This window comes from Cuculus canorus, chromosome 2 (genome assembly GCF_017976375.1).
Source record: "Cuculus canorus isolate bCucCan1 chromosome 2, bCucCan1.pri, whole genome shotgun sequence".
Classification (NCBI taxonomy): Eukaryota; Metazoa; Chordata; class Aves; order Cuculiformes; family Cuculidae; genus Cuculus; species Cuculus canorus.
In genome coordinates, this window is record NC_071402.1 from 15,145,396 (window position 1) to 15,163,761 (window position 18,366).

An 18,366-nucleotide genomic window follows, 5' to 3' on the forward strand; every position below is an offset into this window, starting at 1 on the left:
GCATGGTGGGCACAGCCTGTCTTTTACACCAGGGTTCCTCAGCTTTGCCTGCTTGGGTGCACGCAGCAGCAGCAGAAGGAGCATTTCCCAGCAGAGGAGGTGCTCGGCTGCTCAAGAGAGATGTAATCACCTCTTTGAAGTGGCCTGCATGTGACTAGCTGTCCAAATACTATAATCTCAAAACCATTCTGTAGAAGCACCTTGGGACCAGACACAAGGAGTTGCAGGTAAAAAGAATTTCTTATGGCCCTAATAACCTGCAAATTCTGAAAAGAAGTAATGATTACTCTTTGACAAGGGCATGCAAAAGCCAGTAGGCAACTGTTGTACTCAAGTTCAGCAAGAGCTACAGGGAGATAAGATGGGAAAGCCATGTCTGTATGGCGGCATTTTTATACAATGATTTGTGCTACCTAGCGTACAGAGCTTGCTTTGAATGCATGGTCTCAAAGATAAGCATTTAATTTAAAGTACGGACTCATGCAGCTTGGGTTTCAACAGTAACGGAAACTCACAGCTCCCATGGACAATATGAGAATGGATATCTTACCGCAAAACAGTCATTTTTCCAGAGGAAATTCAGTTTGACAGTTATAGCTATTCCCTTCTGAATATTTCTGATTTTTACTGAGGAACTGCAAGTATAAAGACTAAGTCTTTATAGTATAAATTCATTGTGGTATTCTTTCAAATTCTTAGATTATCTCTTGCATTAATGGCTCGGTTTAAAAATAAATGTGTAAATATTTATGTACAAGTTTGTAGAGAAATTAATGGTTTTAGATCATTCAGCTTCTCTGGAACATCAGTTATGTTTTTATTTGCACTGTGTGTATACAAAAGGAATTATTATACCAGCAGTTACGATTTCTGTTTGTATAAGTAACACATATAAGTGAAAAATATAAGCCGCATCACTCACCAAATTTAAAATTTAAAAAGTGTGATTTATGGAAAACTTTGATGGTGGAATTATGGTAAAAGGTTAGGAGGTCTCCCACTTTTTTTGAAGCATGATGTAGTCTAGCTTTACTTATACATGTGATAGACACACGCTTTTTCATTTACACAAGTGATCTAGTTCTAATTATACACTGGGAAAAAAATACTCATAATTGCAACAATTGATTTCTCAGTCTGTCTTGAATTAAGCAAACATTTGTGTGAATTATAGTGTCTCAGTTTTTCCTCTCTCTATAATAAGAATACTTCTTATGTAACAAAATTAACATTAAAAATTAGCGTTTACTTCCCAGTATTATCTCATATTAGAGCATTGCCTCATACTCTGATCATTCTGTCTCCATCCATGGGGGGAAGGAAACCTCCATGCATCATAGCTGCCAGTGCAGAAGAAGGAAGAAGTCGGTCATTTGTTCTTCTTTTTCCTAATCCTCGGAATACTCTTTTTGGCTGCATCTACGTTATATTACATCTATGACTATTCCCTGGTCTTAAGGCTAAATGGCCCAAGACAGCCCACACCTCTATGCCTAAATTGTGATTTCATTCTCTGAGTTACCCTCGGGCAATTTTCTCAGAGGTCTAAACAATGCTAAGGGGACATAATGACAATTACACCAGTAATTGCGGGACAGTGTTTGACACTTCCCTTGCACCCTGTAGTCATTAGTGAGAATATACCCAGAATAGGAAGAAAATATCAAGTCAAACATTCCTCCTGCATGACTTTTTCCTGCCAAACCTCCTCCTGAAGGTAACCTCATATAAAACAGTAGTAGGACAGACCCACTGGTATTGCAGATGCTGCTATGACACCGCTATGTCTTTTTAATGCTGACAATTTTATTTTCAGCTTCTGTGGAGACCTAAAATGCAAACAATCAATTTCTGATACACCTTGATTATTGCATTATTTCATGAGTGAAATCCCTTCCATGGGACTAGCTGTGGGACCAGTTGTGTTCAGTAGTATGTTTAGAGTATCTGATCTTGATAATCAAAATTATGTAACTTGTAGGAAACATCACAGAAACAAAACTGGAGAAATATAGCACTGAATTAACCCCCCAATTAGCTTACCTGCCACTTGCATCTAATTAATTATTATATTGTTTGAAGATGTTCCTTTATGGACTTGCAAATGTACATGTGCAGAGCAGTGGCACCTATCTGTGTTATTAAGGCATGAAGATTTATTAGAGAGTCTCACAAGATCTATAGTAACCATAAATGTGATCACATAAGGGAGCCTTACAAGAATGCCTATCTTTTTAATGAATCCATTAAAACTGATGTCAGGTTTTTTTCCTTTCTGGCTTCTTGCTTCAGTCCACACTGTGATATCCATGCAGCTCTTTTAATGCCTCGTTTCTGTGAATAATTGCAGGAAGCAGCATGCTTATTATGTCCACAATTTGGTGCCCTGTGAAGTGCATGGGAGTTTGACACTGATTCCTGATGGATGTCTTACAGGGTACGTATCACAATGTGCAGACAAACTGCAATTTAATTGTAAACGATACATACCATAGCTTAATTGTTAACTTTGCATCCTTTTCCCCAAATACAACATTTCATTGCAGAGATAATTTGAATACCTTTGTCACACCGAAGAGGGAAAGAATTAATTCAATTCTGTATTGCCAATCATGTTGAGAACACAATATGGCAATCCCCATTAAACAGCAGGCAAGGAATGGGGCTCAAATTGTGATAGAGACTTGCAAATGAAAATGCCATCTCCAATCTGTAACACAATGATATGCACAGATTTCTCCCTGCCCCCATCCCCACTCCTTTTGCTCAAGTCTAAAGTGCACTCTGTAATACATTATTAAGCTAAATTCTGACCCAGTTTCTTAATTATCTGTAAGCAACAGGGAAGTTGTAGCAGAATATTAACTAAGGCAAGAGACGGTACGATGGAAGAATCCACGTGGCATTAATCATTAGCATTTTACTAAGAAAATCCTTCACACTTTAATATTTAACCTAGCCTAACATGTAGAATTTATATCTTAAAGCAGTAGAAAGTATTTACCAAAAGAGCCATTAAAACTACCCGGAAAGAAAATAAAAGTATTTGAGGAAGCATTCCTGAATTCACGATATTGAAAACCTTTAGCATACGTGACACATTTCTGGGACAACAGGATTTTTTCCCAACTGTTCTTAGTGGATACCATCAACAGTTCTTAGAATTTCATACAGTGTTATGTGCTGAACTATCTATTTCAGATCAACCACCAATTATAATCTGCTATTGGTTATAAATGTGTATCAAAATTTTGGGGGGGTATGATAGAGATAAAGAACTGTCATACTACATCACACTTCGTAAGAATCTTCCAAACACCTTTGTGCCTGGTTAGTATCATGTTAGTGGTTGCAGTTTTACATCTCCCTGCACTGCTGCATTTTAGTGGAACATGAGAAATTTTCATGGTGAAAAACCAATGGCAGATACACTATATCGGAAACAAAGAAAACATGGATTTTCACCTACAAAGCTGAAGGCATATGTGATTTTGAAGACTTGCTGTCTGTGACGTAAAAGCGTTTTGAGTAAGTGAAAAACATACTGCAAGAGCAATGTATTCAGTGAGAACAATTTTTAATATAAAAGATATTTCAAAATTATTTGAGGAAAAAATACTTCCCCCACCCCATAATTGAAGGATTTGTGGTACACTTATATAGAAAGTCAAGCTTTAATTGTAAAATTTACACAGCAGAGAAAGTCTGCATATATATTTATATTTTCCTGGACAAGAATGTATGTACTCAGTTCAAAGATCAAAGAAAAACCATGCAGTTCAACCATGATTGAGCTGAGGAGTCATCTAACTCAGCAGAATATGGAGTTGGTATACACATTTTTTAAAAAGATTTGTTTCATTAATTCAGCAAAGAAATTCTACTGTTTGAAAAACATCAAGATTCAGTTAAATACAATATTTTATTAGTAATAGTGTCAAATGCAACTCATTTGGCAAGTCTATAGTTTGCAAAACACTTGATGATTGGAAAGTGCTAAACAAGTTTAATGTACATTCAAGTACATTGCTTCAATTTGAAGTGTACTTTCCCTTCTGGAGCATCTGGATGTATCATTCCTAATGCTAACACTGTGAATTTCCCACTTCAACCCACCAAATAGTCTTCTTCTAGGAATAAAGGTGTCCAAAATTTCTCCAAAGTGACAAACAACAACAGCGAGACATCTTTCCTTTACAGAAAAGGAAAAAAAAAAATTCAACATTTTATGCTTGAGCACCTAAGCCAGTGTGTAGGCATCTAAACACACAGCCTGATTTTCAAAGGCCAGATTTTGCAAAAGTCCCTCACACTTTTCATTTCCACATCTTGTATTTTTCTTTCTAGAATTATCTGTGTGTTTGGTCATACCCAAACATTCACATCAGAGAACAAACACCTTATTTTCATGCATTTGTAGTTCGTTTGTGTTTGACTGCAATCAAGCCAGCATTTAGTCAGCTGTCCTCGATCCAAGGAGAGAGCAACTGCAGCAGCACATGCTCCTGGGACAACACCGGACACCAGGAGGATATTTACCAATGTAAATATGTCATGCAAACCATCTGTGACAGCCTGACCCCACAGTATTTGATTCTTTCATCTCCTGAAGTGCTTTGATCCAGTGGTGGACTGTGAGGAAGTCTGCGTGGCCTCTTAGGTGGGAAACCATTCTAACCAATGCAGATATTTCTGGAAAGACAACCAAAAGGCCTTAACCTTGTCTCCATCATGCAAAGAAAAGTCCTCAGTGAAAATATGCTGGTCTCTATTGTTCACTTCTTAGCATAATCACCAGTGCTATTATTGTTAAACGAAAGAGAGGCCCCCTCCCCCAAAAGCAAAATCATCTATTTAGACACAGCAACATTTTGCCTCCTTGTGTCACACCGCTCCATGGCTGTTGTGGTTTCTCTCACAAAAATGTCCACTAAGCATATTTTTCCTTCTCAGGACTCTATTTCTTCCATCACTTCCATCACAATCGTTCGAGGGCCGGTCAGGATGAGGTTGCTTACTGTCCTGTAATCCACATGGAGAACATTGAGGCCATTGACAGACACAACAAACTGGCAAACCTGAGAATAAAAGTGAGCAGCAAAAGAAGTTATGTATTACTTTTTTTGTAAGGTTATTTATACAGATGTACTATCAACTCCTGGGCATTCAAAAACTCCAGAGCTACTCATATCACCTCATTCAGCACTTCTACGAAAAAGACATTTCTTAGAACTAATCTGGCAAGTTAATTTTTGATAAAATTATTTGAAATATTACTGCAGATTTCAAATGTCTGGAGTTTGAAGTCCTATATCAATCCCTTTTCTAACAACGATAGTTTTCTTACAACAATATGGGACAAGACAGCTGTGGCCATTGCAAATAGTCTATTATCCTTAATTTGTCTTAAACATTTTCATAAAAACCATTTTAGACAGCTCTTGGTAATCATAGAAAAAATATGCATCATGTTTCCAGGCTCAGAGCAAAATTTGGATGATGACTTCACTAGATTCAGTGCCAGAATCTCCACTGCTACAAACTGAATTCAAAGGATCCAAATTCTAGGAAATAATATCATGGAAGCTGAAGTCAGTATTAGGACAGATTAAAATGCCACTGCCATTTTCAGACGATATTCCTTCACGGACCTAGCTTTTTTTATATGAACAGCTTTGGGCTTTCTTAAACAAGTATGGCTCATTAATTAATTTCAAATATGCTAATGTTTTGTTATTAAAAGCCATAAGAAATTCAAACATCGAAAGTCTTGTATCATCAGACGCTGTTTTCTGTCCAAAAATTCTTGAGAGAAATATTCTGACCAACACTAATGTATATCCTAAAAGAGTCAATCAGAGAAAAAGTCACATCAACATTGTAAAAGACTGGCAAGGAAAAGAAAGACAGCAATACTGATCCCTCAAAAACATCAAGACTTCTCCGTATCTAATCATCATTTTACAGTCTTTCATAAAAAGGCCAAAACCATGTAATGTTTAGATCTGTGTTTTTAATGATAAAAATATGGAGCCTAAACCAACAATATCACCCCAATGTTCCAATGAAAACAATATACACTAGAAGGTGATCTTGCTTATAAATGATCTTCAGTCTTTAAGGAAGAAGCTATGAAGCAAGCACCACTAGAAATTTTCACACTTCATTTTATATTTTCTACCTTTCATATTTAGGCAGAAAAAAAGAACAGAAATGTAAGCAGGAGAGCTGGGAAGCAGCTCTGGTGTCTTCCAATGCTAGCTCCAAAACAGGTTTTTCTCTCTAGCCAAGTCATTTAGCTTTTGTATATCAGTACATCTCTAGTAAAACGTGTGGTGAAACTCAGTTCGTATTTGTGCAAAATGTACAGAATCATAAATCATAAAATCACCAGGTTGGAAAGCACCCACTGGATCATTGAGTCCAACCATTCCTAACACTCCCTAAACCATGCCACTCAGCACCTCATCCACCCATCCCTTAAAGACCTCCAGGGAAGGTGACTCAACCACCTCCCTGGGCAGACTACTCCAGTGCCCAATGACTCTTTCCATGAAAATTTTTTTCCTGATGTCCAGCATGAACCTCCCCTGGCACAGCTTGAGGCCATTCCCTCTTGTCCTGTCCCCTGTCACTTGGGAGAAGAAGCCAGCTCCCTCCTCTCCACAACCTCCCTTCAGGTATTTATAGAGAGCAATAAGGTCTCCCCTCAGCCTCCTCTTCTCCAGGCTAAACAACCCCAGCTCTCTCAGCCGCTCCTCATAAGACTCTGGACACACTCCAGAGCCTCAACATCCTTCTTGTGGTGAGGGGCCCAGAACTGAACACAGTACTCAAGGTGGTCTCACCAGTGCCGAGTACAGAGGGAGAATAACCTCCCTGGACCTGCTGGTCACACTGTTTCTGATACAAGCCAAGATGCCATTGGCCTTCTCGGCCACCTGGGCACACTGCTGGCTCATGTTCAGTTGGCTGTCAACCAACACCCCCAGGTCCTTCTCTTCCAGGCAGCTCTCCAGCCACTCTTCCCCCAGTCTGTAGCGCTGCATAGGGTTGTTGTGCCCCAAGTTCAGGACCCGGCATTTGGCCTTGTTAAACCTCATGCCATTGGTCTCAGCCCAGCGGTCCAGCCTGTTAAGATCTCTTTGCAGAGCCTCCATACCTTCCATCAGATCCACACTTCCACCCAGATTAGTGTCATCTGCAAACTTGCTAAAGATGCACTCAATGTTCCATTTTAGGAAAATTATAGAGGAAGGAAAGCCAATCCAAAAAATGTAACATTTCATCAAAAATGACACCAATTGTTTTAGTCTCTGCTCCTTAGAGCCTCTGCACAAAAGAAACAGCAGCAGCTCCTGAAAGAAGGACAGATCTCTCCATTGTACCTTACCCCTTATGCTCAGAACTCCTCTGCAGAGCGGAAGATCCTGGAAATCAGCCTTACTGGTAGCCTAAATGATCATCAACACGTCAATCAGCAATACCACTTAGCCAACTTCCATGGCAGTATGGATGTATCTTTCCTATACATTCATATGCTATATTTCAGCTGCAAGTAGCTTGGGAAAATGGTTGGTTTTTTCCATGCATACAAAGCTTCTGAATTTTAAGGATTTTGGTTGAAAAGATACCCTATCATCCTCTGCAGTGTGCCTCAATTAGTATTTAAGAGGCATGTCTATTTAGGTTAAAGTGCAGATTATTGCAGTATCCATAGGCCTGTCAAAACCCAGGGGTATTTTCTAATGCTTTCTATGGCTTTCCAAGATTGTATCAGGTTTTACTGAATTATAGCTCTGTCTCCAGAAGAATATTTGGGTTGATTTAAAACAGAGCTGCAGAAATAACATTGTCTCTTCTAGTTTAATGCAATTTTTGGAAGTCAAATGGCTGACATTTATTTTACTACTGTATATTCTCAGACTTCTCAAGTTACTGGAATCCCAATGTATAGGACTCGTGTTGGGCCAGGGACAGGCATGCAAGCGTGTGATGGATAGATCTGCTTGCTGGATCATGTCAGGGACATTTGAGGGCCTCTGGAGAACATCCCTGGCAGAGGAACAGACTTCCAAGAACAGCCAACCACTCATATCAGGTCTGCAACAGTGTAAATGCGGACAGCACAGGCATTGCAGTAGTGAACAGCAATGCGGATGCCAAAGAGTGAGTTTCCTACAAAAAAGACAAGAGTTGACACGTCTGCATTCTTAATGTGTTTGTTTTAATGTATGCCCCTGGTGGTACTATTACTCAGCAACACGTATGGGCTGAGAAAGCCTCCTTCGTGCTATAGAATCAGAGAATGGTTTGGCTTGGAAGGGACCTTAAAGATCACCCAGTTCCAACCCCCCTGCCATGGGCAGGGACACCTCCCACCAGATCAGGCTGCCCAAGGCTCCATCCAACCTGGCTTTGAACACTTCCGCAACTTCCCTCCTTTGCACTGGATTCAAATGCCTTATTAGTTTCACCATTTCCAGTGGATAGGATTCAATGAAAAAAGTTCAATCAAGTCAGATGAGAAAAGAAATGTAGAGAGGAAGAGAGGGCACGGAAGTGTGTATTCTGTCCTAAAATTGCATTAAAAAGCCATAAGGAACAGGAGGTGATAATAAGGAGCCAGTCACTCTAGGGAGAGAAAGCTCTCTTCATGGCCATCACTTGGCCAGTGCCCCCAAGGGCTGAGTCTTTGCAAATTCCAGATACAGCTCCCTCAGGGATAAAGAAATGTGGAGCTGTTTGCTGCGTCCTCCAGTCCTGGTAAGGAGAGAGAGGTTTGCACAATCCTGAGCCCTTCGGTGTGCTGAGTCCCCTTGAGTCACTCATTTTTCTGCTCACTACACTGATTTTCTATCCATCGCTGCATCCAGCAAGGGGAAATGAAATGCGGTGCTGCTTCATGCATTTTGGCCATCATCAGTCTTGCCCCCCAAAAGCCAAATATATGTGTTGCTCTCTTGGTAGAATTATCAAACAAACAAGAGCAAACCAGTACCCACTAACTAGGCCTGACTGAGTATATCAACCCACATATTATTATCTCAGGAATTTGCTTAAGGAGACTAGTTTACAAAATAATGATGATTTAATGTTACATTTATAAAAACACATTTCAAAAAGCTGTAAGCGCTCAGCTCAGAGCTACATCTGTTAAGGGCTTTGTAACTATAAATATGCAAAATTTCTCTGCTGGTTTCCACACATCAGTAACTATTATAGATAATAAACTAAAGTTAAAAGAGCCTCAAAGAGCCTTTTATTGCTCGTTTCCTCCTAGCCCTCCAAGAGTTTGACAGGAGATAAGCATCCATTTTTATCCCTCAGACTTCAAGAAATGATGAAGCCAAGAATAAATTCCGACCATTTTGTTGATCAGGATGTGGTGATCTAAAAACCACAGAAACAATAACAGTTAAATAAAGGATAAATAAAGGAACACCAAAGTAAAAAGACTCCTTTAATTAAATTCAAATATTTGAATGTTTCAGTAATAAACATTCATTGTTACATGTTTCAGTTTCCCGCCCTGGCATACAGCAGCTCACAGAAGCAGAGACAGCAGAAAAGGCACCTCGCTCTTCCTGCAGGTTTTCACTGGCACATACAGAAGGTTTAACCAAATACAGGTGTTCCCAGGAAAAGGAAAACTTCAACAATTGAACAGAAAGGATCTGGGAACCTATGGCTTAAAGAAGTTTGCAAAGATTTGTCATGCCATTTATCATCGAACTGAAGATGATGAGGAATTATCATTAGTTACCATAATGTTTAATGGCCAAAATCGGGATTGCGCTGTACTTGGAACTGCACAACACTTCCTCCCCCTCACTAGTTATTGCTCTTCTCTCCACAGCAAGCCTTGGCTGCCGGCCCTTCCTTGGTCTTGCCAAGCTGCCCTGGAGATGTACATCCACACTCCCTGATTTTTCTTCTGGGAGAATGGCAGGCCAGCCAAACCAAAGCCCCGCTCCCTCGCAGGGGGCTACCTGCACCTGGGCTGATAGCTGAGCCAGAACGGTTGATCCAAAGCTGCAATGAGGATGACTGTGGGATGCTCAGAGGGATGTCAGAGACCAGCTGCAGGCAGAGGCATACAATTGCACAACTATCTTAAGGCAAATTATCGAATAAAAGCATCGCATGGCTGCCACCAATTCTTACTTAGCATTTTGCCTCAGGATGACCTTAATATTTATGACTGCTACAGCAATATTATCTGAGGATAGACAGTTAGCTTAGATCCTCAGATATTGAGACACTGTTTCTGCTGCAGGCTTTTGTCACCTGTCCTTGTGGAGCCAGACCATGACTGCTGGCCTTAATATTCAGTTTAATATTGTAACAATAAAATCCTGAAAAAAATTCCTTTCTTCTATGCACACTTTTTAGAAGGGTGCTGTGAAAGAACATGAAGACCTGGAAATACCCACTGCAGCATTTGGCTTAAGTAATGACTGCAAAGTTCTTTGGGACAGCATTTGACTGTGAGCACAACTGTTCATCACTGGTTGCGAAGCAAGGAACAGCTATGCAGAGTTAACAGATAATATACTTCAAAACAGCAGAACAAGAGCATGATTACACCATCACTTTATATGTGGGCCCCAGTGGCTGTGGGTTAAGGTTCTAATTCTCAATGCATTTATCATTTCCATTTCAGCGTCAGGATGAGATTTCTGGATTTCACTGCTTTTTTTTGCACTAATTTTTCTTTAAGAAAGGGAGTATAAACACTAAAACCAATAACGATCCAACAGGCACTGAAGAGATCAGTGTTACCAAATTTTGTGTAAGCTTGAAATTCTTGAATACAAAGCTACATTATAGAATGACATGTTAAGATATTGGCATAAACTCTGCTTTTCAGCAGTAATTATGCTTTACCCAGTTATCTGGGTGGTAATGGGACCATTCAGGCTCTAAGACTGTAAAGCACAAAGTCACTACTCACACACTTGAGTTTCTCCTCCACCTCCACCAAGGTCAACAAAACGGCAAGGTATTCACAGCCTGTTTGACACTGACAGCTGCTCTGGCATCGGGTGTTAACAGCATAAAGACATGCTGAAAACATTGTCATCAATTCATTCCCATTGAAGGTATGAATATCACTGTACATGTAGCAACAACAGGAACAAAATCTTAGAAAAATGCTGGGAAGAGAGAGTAAAATCCAACCCTGCGCTCATCTTCCACTCCAGAGCAGCCAGGATTTCACCTCTGGTCTCTGTGCACATCTGAAACAGATCTCTAGCAGCTGGCAGATGAAAACAGGGCCACATCCTGCTGCAAAGCTGATCTCTTTGAAACCAAGGTACTTCAAAAGTTATTAGCACATTGCACAGCAACATGCAGTTGCTGGGAAAGCTGTGTGTGAATTGTGGTTGGCTCAGTTGTCCACCATGGCCTCTATTTAACCCCTTGCACAGTTAATAATTGGTATGCACAGATTTACATACAGGTATCAGATAGTCTAGGACACACTCCCTTGACTGTTATCTCTTCTTACAATCTGACCTGAAGTCAAAGTTACACAGATAATTTTTACTTTAAGATAAGCCGTTCCCCAAATACGTGGAAAAATACATTGGTTTCTTTTTAGTCTTTTTTTAAAATCTTATTAGCATCAAATAGAAATTACTAATTCAGGCAAATGTAGGAGTTATTTTCAACCCTCCAAAGCTCTTTAGCAGTTTTCCTAAGAACGAAAATAAAAGCTTCTAAGTATAATTTATTTCAGAGCTGTCTAAAGAAAAGTACCTTTTGACAATTCTACAGAATAAATTTGATAACAGAATTGCCAATAGAGCTGTTTCTAAAGGAAAAGAAAGTATATCCCAGTGTTAGTGATCTTGATTTTCTTCTTGCTAATGACAATTAAAATTAAATCCATTATAGAAGCAGCCTGCTTACATTTCTGTTTAAGAGATACCCTCAATAATTGAGAACCATAGAATCACCAGGTTGGAAAGGACCCACTGGATCATCGAGTCCAACCATTCCTAACACTCCCTAAACCACGCCCGTCAGCACCTCATCCACCCGTCCCTTAAACACCTCCAGGGAAGGTGAATCAACCACCTCCCTGGGCAGCCTGTTCCAGTGCCCAATGACCCTTTCTGTGAAAATTTTTTTCCTGATGTTTATTTTCATGTCCTACTAAGCCTGCATGGACAAGGAGCAGCTGGCCAGTTTGAATAGCTCAGGCTTATAATTGTTTCATTACCGTATTCTGAAACTCACTGTGATCTTCCAGAGGAATGGTTCTTCATACGTGGTTAGCAAAGCCATCTATTTTCTACATGTAATCTGCACAAGAAACCTGCAAGCTCCTGATTTCTATTACACAGCAAGCCATGCTACTGGCAATAACCCTTCCTTACAACTGCAAACTGGGGCTGAAGGATTAATATTTTGCAATTACCAGTGACTTGGAGATGTCTTAAGAAGAATATCCAACAAATTAAGCTCTTCACACTTTATAGATACTTTTAAAAACTCTGTGCCAGTTCTAAGATAGAAAACTTACTGGTTCATTACTGTGTCATGGCCACAGCTCTCACTTGTGAAGGTTACTGAACTGCTAAAACCAAGAAGGAAAAAGCAAAGCAAAAAGACAAAAGACATTCTTTACCACTGTTTGTGTAAAAATGCACTATCTTCTTTGGCTTTTCTCGTCTTGCTGACAGATTTCAGCAAAATCTGGAGAAGGCTTAGGTACTACAAGAATGCAACATCTGAAACAGTTTTCCAGCCTCCAGCAAGGAGGCAGGAGACAGCCAAGCTTCCAACATTTTAAAGGAAGAGTTATGCTTCCAATGGGATTTCCTCCCTCGCATTCCCCTGCATTCTCTGGGGGTTCTGGGAACCACTGCTCCCATTCCCACCTCCTGAGCCTTCAAGCAAACATGGAAATCAAGGCATCATTTCAAAAATCTAATCTAAATATGAAATATGAAGGAGTTGAGATATGAGTGAAAGTAAACACTTCAATTTAAGGCTGTTATTTTGTCACAGATGGACAAAAAATGATACTGTTTCTACTTTCTACTGCAGTTATTGTTAAAAAGGAATATTTACAAGTGAGTAACCACAGAGGCTTGCCCTGATGGTTGTTAGATCTCTCAAACAAATCACCCAAAATAATTACCACATTGTCACCTTCTACTTCACACATGATGCCATAGCTTTATACACAAAACCCATAGTGACAACACCAAAGCAGGAGGTTTCCCTCTCCTTATGGATTAAAGAACTTATCTTACTTTTAAAAGAAATGTGGCGATAAAAAGTTTGTTTAATAAAAGCTGGAGCAGTAACCTGATCTGGGACCTCACAACGCTTTCTGCTGGTTGAAAGAGATACCTTCAGCCTGAATTGCTAAGGACTCTATGGATCCAGATATCAAACCTCTTCCAAAGGGGAGGAGGGTTCATAGCAGGGCTTCATGCCTGCATTCCCAAGAGGTACTCCTGTCCCTTTGTGCTGCTCAGGGGAGCAATGCACCAAAGCCAGGCACCACTGCCTTTTAATCTTGTGCCAGCAAACATAAAAAAATGAAAGGACTTGTCTCCAGGCAAAATAAGTTCCCTGATGTGCATGACATGGTTGCGGGAAGCAGGCAACAGATACATATCTGGTTGGAGGCAGAGGGAAAGAAGGAGATTAAAAGGAGGTGAAGATAGTATCAACCTTTCTGGCAGCAGCTTACACGCAGATCAGTGAACTGCAGCTTAAGTTTTCAGATAACTTGAAGTCCCAGTGAAATCAATGGCAAGATGGTTGCTAGGGTAGAAGGAAAAAGGGCTGAGAAATCTGAGGCAAGAGAACAATGCCAGAGACAATCAGGGCTCAACTACTTTTTTTAAGCCCTTACACGCACAACTTGCATTTATGCCGACATAGGGACTCTTCTATTTTAACAGAAAACCTGTAGCCATAGAAAAGAGGAATCCCCAGGTTCTGCAAAGAGCCCAGGCCAGAGAGACGCTGAACGTACTGCCACAGAAGAGACTACGACATGAGACTAACCTCCTAAACAGAAGCAAACACAGGCAACACTGAAGTATTTGCTCCCACTCTGCTAAGCTTTACATTGTCGTGCTGAAATGAGGAGAACAGATGAAAATCAGAGGTCCTAAATGTTATGTTTCTAGCTACATTTTGCCTTCTTTATTTTTCTAAGAATTCACACAATCTTGCTAGGATTAGGAGATGAAAGCTGGAAACTAACAATTCAAAACCTACTGCATGTTGCCAGGAGGTTAAAAAATCATGCTATGTCCTTTTCTACATAATTGAGGTTACTGGATGAAACAGAAAAATTGCAGCTGTGTGTTCGGCTCTGTAAATATCTAGCAAATGTGTAATTGGCTGTGGAGTGGGTGGTGTGGGAGTAGGCAAGTATCCAGGCCTTGCATAAACACAGCATTTTCTCTCTAGAGGGATGCATTTCTCAGTCAATGTTTATACCAGCGTTAAGCTGGCACACTGTCCCATCAGCGGGCTAGAAGCTGGGTACCAGCAGAGTGTGGTACAATGCATAGCAGAGAAAACAACTCCATTTACAGAATTAAAAATGTAAGTGTGTAATTCTGGCTCTCCGTCTTGGTCTGTGGCTGCAGTCTGATGTGGATGATTTGCCTGAGCAAGGCTTCATCATATACTTTCATTACATACATTCGTTACACACGTTTTTTATTTTAAAAAGGAGTAGAATTTTTCACAGTATTCCAAACTCATAAGCCTCTAATTTTTTTAAAAAAAAAAACACATTAGAAATTAAACACCATAATACTAAAAATACATAATATAAAAATAATAAATAAATGCATAATATAAAATTAAGTCATAGATTCTCAAAGGGCCTCGTCATTGATTCAGATAGTGTCTCCCTCCCTCTTCTCTGATGGGAATAAATTTAAGCCTTTTTTTCCCACTGGGAATAAAATGAAACCACTGCTGTGCAGACTCCACAAATAGAATGGATAAATTAGAGGGGGAAAAGAGCTTGTTTTGGAGAAGGCTATTTTCAGACGCAAGTCTCAGTTCTGCAGCAGCAGAATTTCCCCAATATATTGACTGAGTGGTCAGACAAAAGCAGACAGAGCAAATGCAAATTACTCGTGTAGGTAAATTAAAGCTATCTGTAGGTACCTGGAGGGTAATAACAGTAAGGACCTAATACCCTGAAATGCAAACCTTCCATAAACAGGGAATATGGAAATATAGGTCACTGCTTCTCATGGCCCTAATTGGGAATTGGTGTGTAAAATGACTGACTTAAATCGAAGTCCCAGGGAGAAATACCCACAGGTAAAGCCAAGCTAGACTGGGACACATCAGGAAAACAAACCAATGACTGCATGTTTAACTTCATAAGCAGTTTTGTTGTATACTGCAGTTTGATACCTACCACATCTACCTACCTACCAGACCCGAAAATGTTAAATAGCTCAGACGCCAAAAAGTAGCTCTAGGTGAAATATTGCATGGAAGAACATGCAGTTTTAGCTTAGAAATAATATCTTCTTTATGCTTGGGTTGACCTTTCAATGTCTGGGTTTTTTTCTGGTATATCTATATGTAAACTAGAGTCGCTAAAAGACAAACACACACAATGAATAAAGAACTTTAAAACTTCCTATCAGGTTTCTTACAAGGTAAATATAATTAACATAAACTAACTAAAAATAGATCATTTAAGGCCCATATTAGTTAAAACCAGACACTTTAAATTAGCCCAAATAAGGGAGTTAGAAGGGCAGCCAGATCTATGCAGGGCACCCTCAGCACCCTCTGGTATTAAGACTGTAATGAGCAGTAACGGTCTGCACCATTTGAGACAAACAGCTGCTCTTTGTTTGCACAGACAAAAGTGCAATTGTTTTTCCATGTGTTTGACTGGCTAAACAGAGCTTTGGCTTTAATGCAACATGTTTCCCGAATCAATCGGTTATATCATGAAAGGAAGCCAGCTTGTGTGTTGAGAAGCAACAAGAAAAGAGACAGAGAAGTGCAGGGAAGGGTCTGTAAAGTAGACAGCAGCATCTCTGAAGCGCTCGTGGCAGAGCACTGTGATAGCCACGATGCTATAAAGCCAATAGCATTTTGGCTATTGAGGAACCCTTCAAGTGAAATGGGTATTGCAGCTAAAATAATAAAAAATACTTTTCATTCTTAATTAAAAGGAAAAGCAGTTCGAAATGCCAGCATTTTGCTGTACTGGCCTCTAATTTTATGTCTTTTTTATAGACATGTAGGATATTCTTTTTAAGATTTAAGCCATTTTGCAGCAATCCATCAGTGGGATAAGTTTTTTAGATGACAGTCCTCTCTTTAAAGAGCCTGGACTACCTAAGAGTGACCCGCAATAGCTTAAGGAAGCTCAAGCAAGGGCAAGATCGCAGCTGCTCTGGCTGGCACTAGATCTCACTGTTCAACAGGCTGTAGACCACGCTGGAATTTGGAAGCTGTATCAAAACACAAGCACAGCCCTGTTTTACAGCACAGCTGAAACCAAGACTGCTTTCTCTCTTTCTGAATGGCTACAGCTGTAAGACTTCAAAAACAATCAAGAAAGCACTTTCATAAATGCAGGATATACAAATATCTGGGGTTTCCTGCTGTAAAACACCACTTACTCGAAAAGCCTTTTAAAACTTCCTTTTTTAAAAAATGTGACTAAATTTAAAAATCCTACCAATGGCTAATTACAAACCTACAGGTGATTTTTTTTTCTGAATTGTATTTCCTATTGATGAGATAAAGCCAATTTGTAGACACAAGAACAGCAGGTCACTTGCCACCCATCTTAGGTGACTGGCCTACAAACAGTTCAATTCTAATGTCAACTACACTGTTGTGAATGCAACAGAAAGAGCTCTAAGGTATTATGAAACTTTCTGTATTTGCATAAGGTTTCAGCTGCCGTAAAATAAAAAAAGTCATTTTATTGCCCAGTAAAACTCCCTCCTCGTTAAAAGCGTCCTTAGAAAAAATCAGACAGAGTTATTTGAAATGTAACACTGTTTTGCAGGCAAAATTTGGGTGTGGGATAAGCAAGTAAAATGTGTGCCTCCTGTAAATTTAGGGAAAAGAGGAAATTCATTAATATAGATGAAATTTCTACTAAAAAGTTAAACTGACTCCTTTTATATTTTCAGTAGGAATCCTCACTGCCTTAATTCCTTTTTCCATCGTAACTAACATGATTCCTGTTGTTTAAAAAACAGGACTGAAAATCATAATAAGAATTTTTCTCTGTTTTCTGTGCCTAGGTTTACATCCTTCTGGAGTGATGTTTGAGCGCTATGCTGCCTGTCTGCATGGGAGTGAACCTTCCCCATATTTTCTATACTTCACAGGGATAGGAGTTTTGATTTCTTTACCATATGACAGTCCCTGACAGCAACAGCAAGCACCTAGTCTCTTGTCCAGTATAAGGCTGGCTGATTTTTTTAGGTGACTGTATGTCCACTGACTCAGAAGAACAGAAGCCCATGGTTCATTGAAGCAAGTGCAGTCCTGCACCCCACCTACTTGGTGTTCACTGTGCACACAGAGACATCTGCGCAAGGGTGGAGTTCACTTAACTATCCGAAACTACGTCAACAGAAATACTGGGGCCTCAGAAGAGATGTCGTCCAAAAAAACTGATCCTTAATTCTGTGGTGAAAGAAACAAGGCAAACCAAGGAAACAAGCAGAGAAACGGAGATCCACCAAAAAAAGTAGGAATGTAGGATGAAATTCTGACATGTCTGAAGACATGGAAGCTTTATTACGGCTTCAAAAGAACCAGAATGTCATACTTAGAGTCTAATGGCTTATTAGCTGAAAACAGCAAAATAGAGGAGAATTTTGGTGAGGACTAGCAGAGACTGGAATATGGTGGCATTGAAAACAGAAAGCCTCTCTACTCCTAGAACAGTTACAACCTGGGCAGGGATGCTAAGGTGATATGTCTCAAGGTATTTGGAGAAGATGCAGACACAAATTCCTCATCAGGAGGAGAATGATGGCTTAGCAAGAGGTCAGTTAGAGACTGAATTGTGGATTTGGAGCCTGTGCCAATGTAATGTTTCTGCACAGGAGCTGGAAGGTCCAGTCTGTAAATTTGGATCCATGTGTTGCTCTGAGACTGGGACATCGAGACCATATGGTATGAACCATAGCCTCAGGAAACACAAGGATACTTTAGCAAACCTGGAGTTTTATTCATTTGTACCGGTACAAAAAATATTATATCAGATTTGTTGGCACTTCCCAGCTGCCCAATCCCACAGTACTTTACAAAAATAGCTATGTGCTCTGGTACGAAAATTGTCAGTGATATGATAATGAAGAGTATCTAAATCCA

General features: G+C 39.9%; 1 protein-coding gene across 1 annotated transcript in view; it reads right to left on the bottom strand.

The window, feature by feature from the left end:
* Window positions 1-3,568: 3,568 nt before the first annotated feature.
* DEPTOR (DEP domain containing MTOR interacting protein) overlaps window positions 3,569-18,366 on the bottom strand; it is a 72,706-nt gene continuing 57,908 nt past the window's right edge. The window contains exon 9 of the mRNA XM_009568766.2: window positions 3,569-5,078. Coding sequence (XP_009567061.1) covers window positions 4,950-5,078 — 129 coding nt within the window. The 3' untranslated portion in view covers window positions 3,569-4,949. The remainder of the gene's footprint in view (window positions 5,079-18,366) is intronic.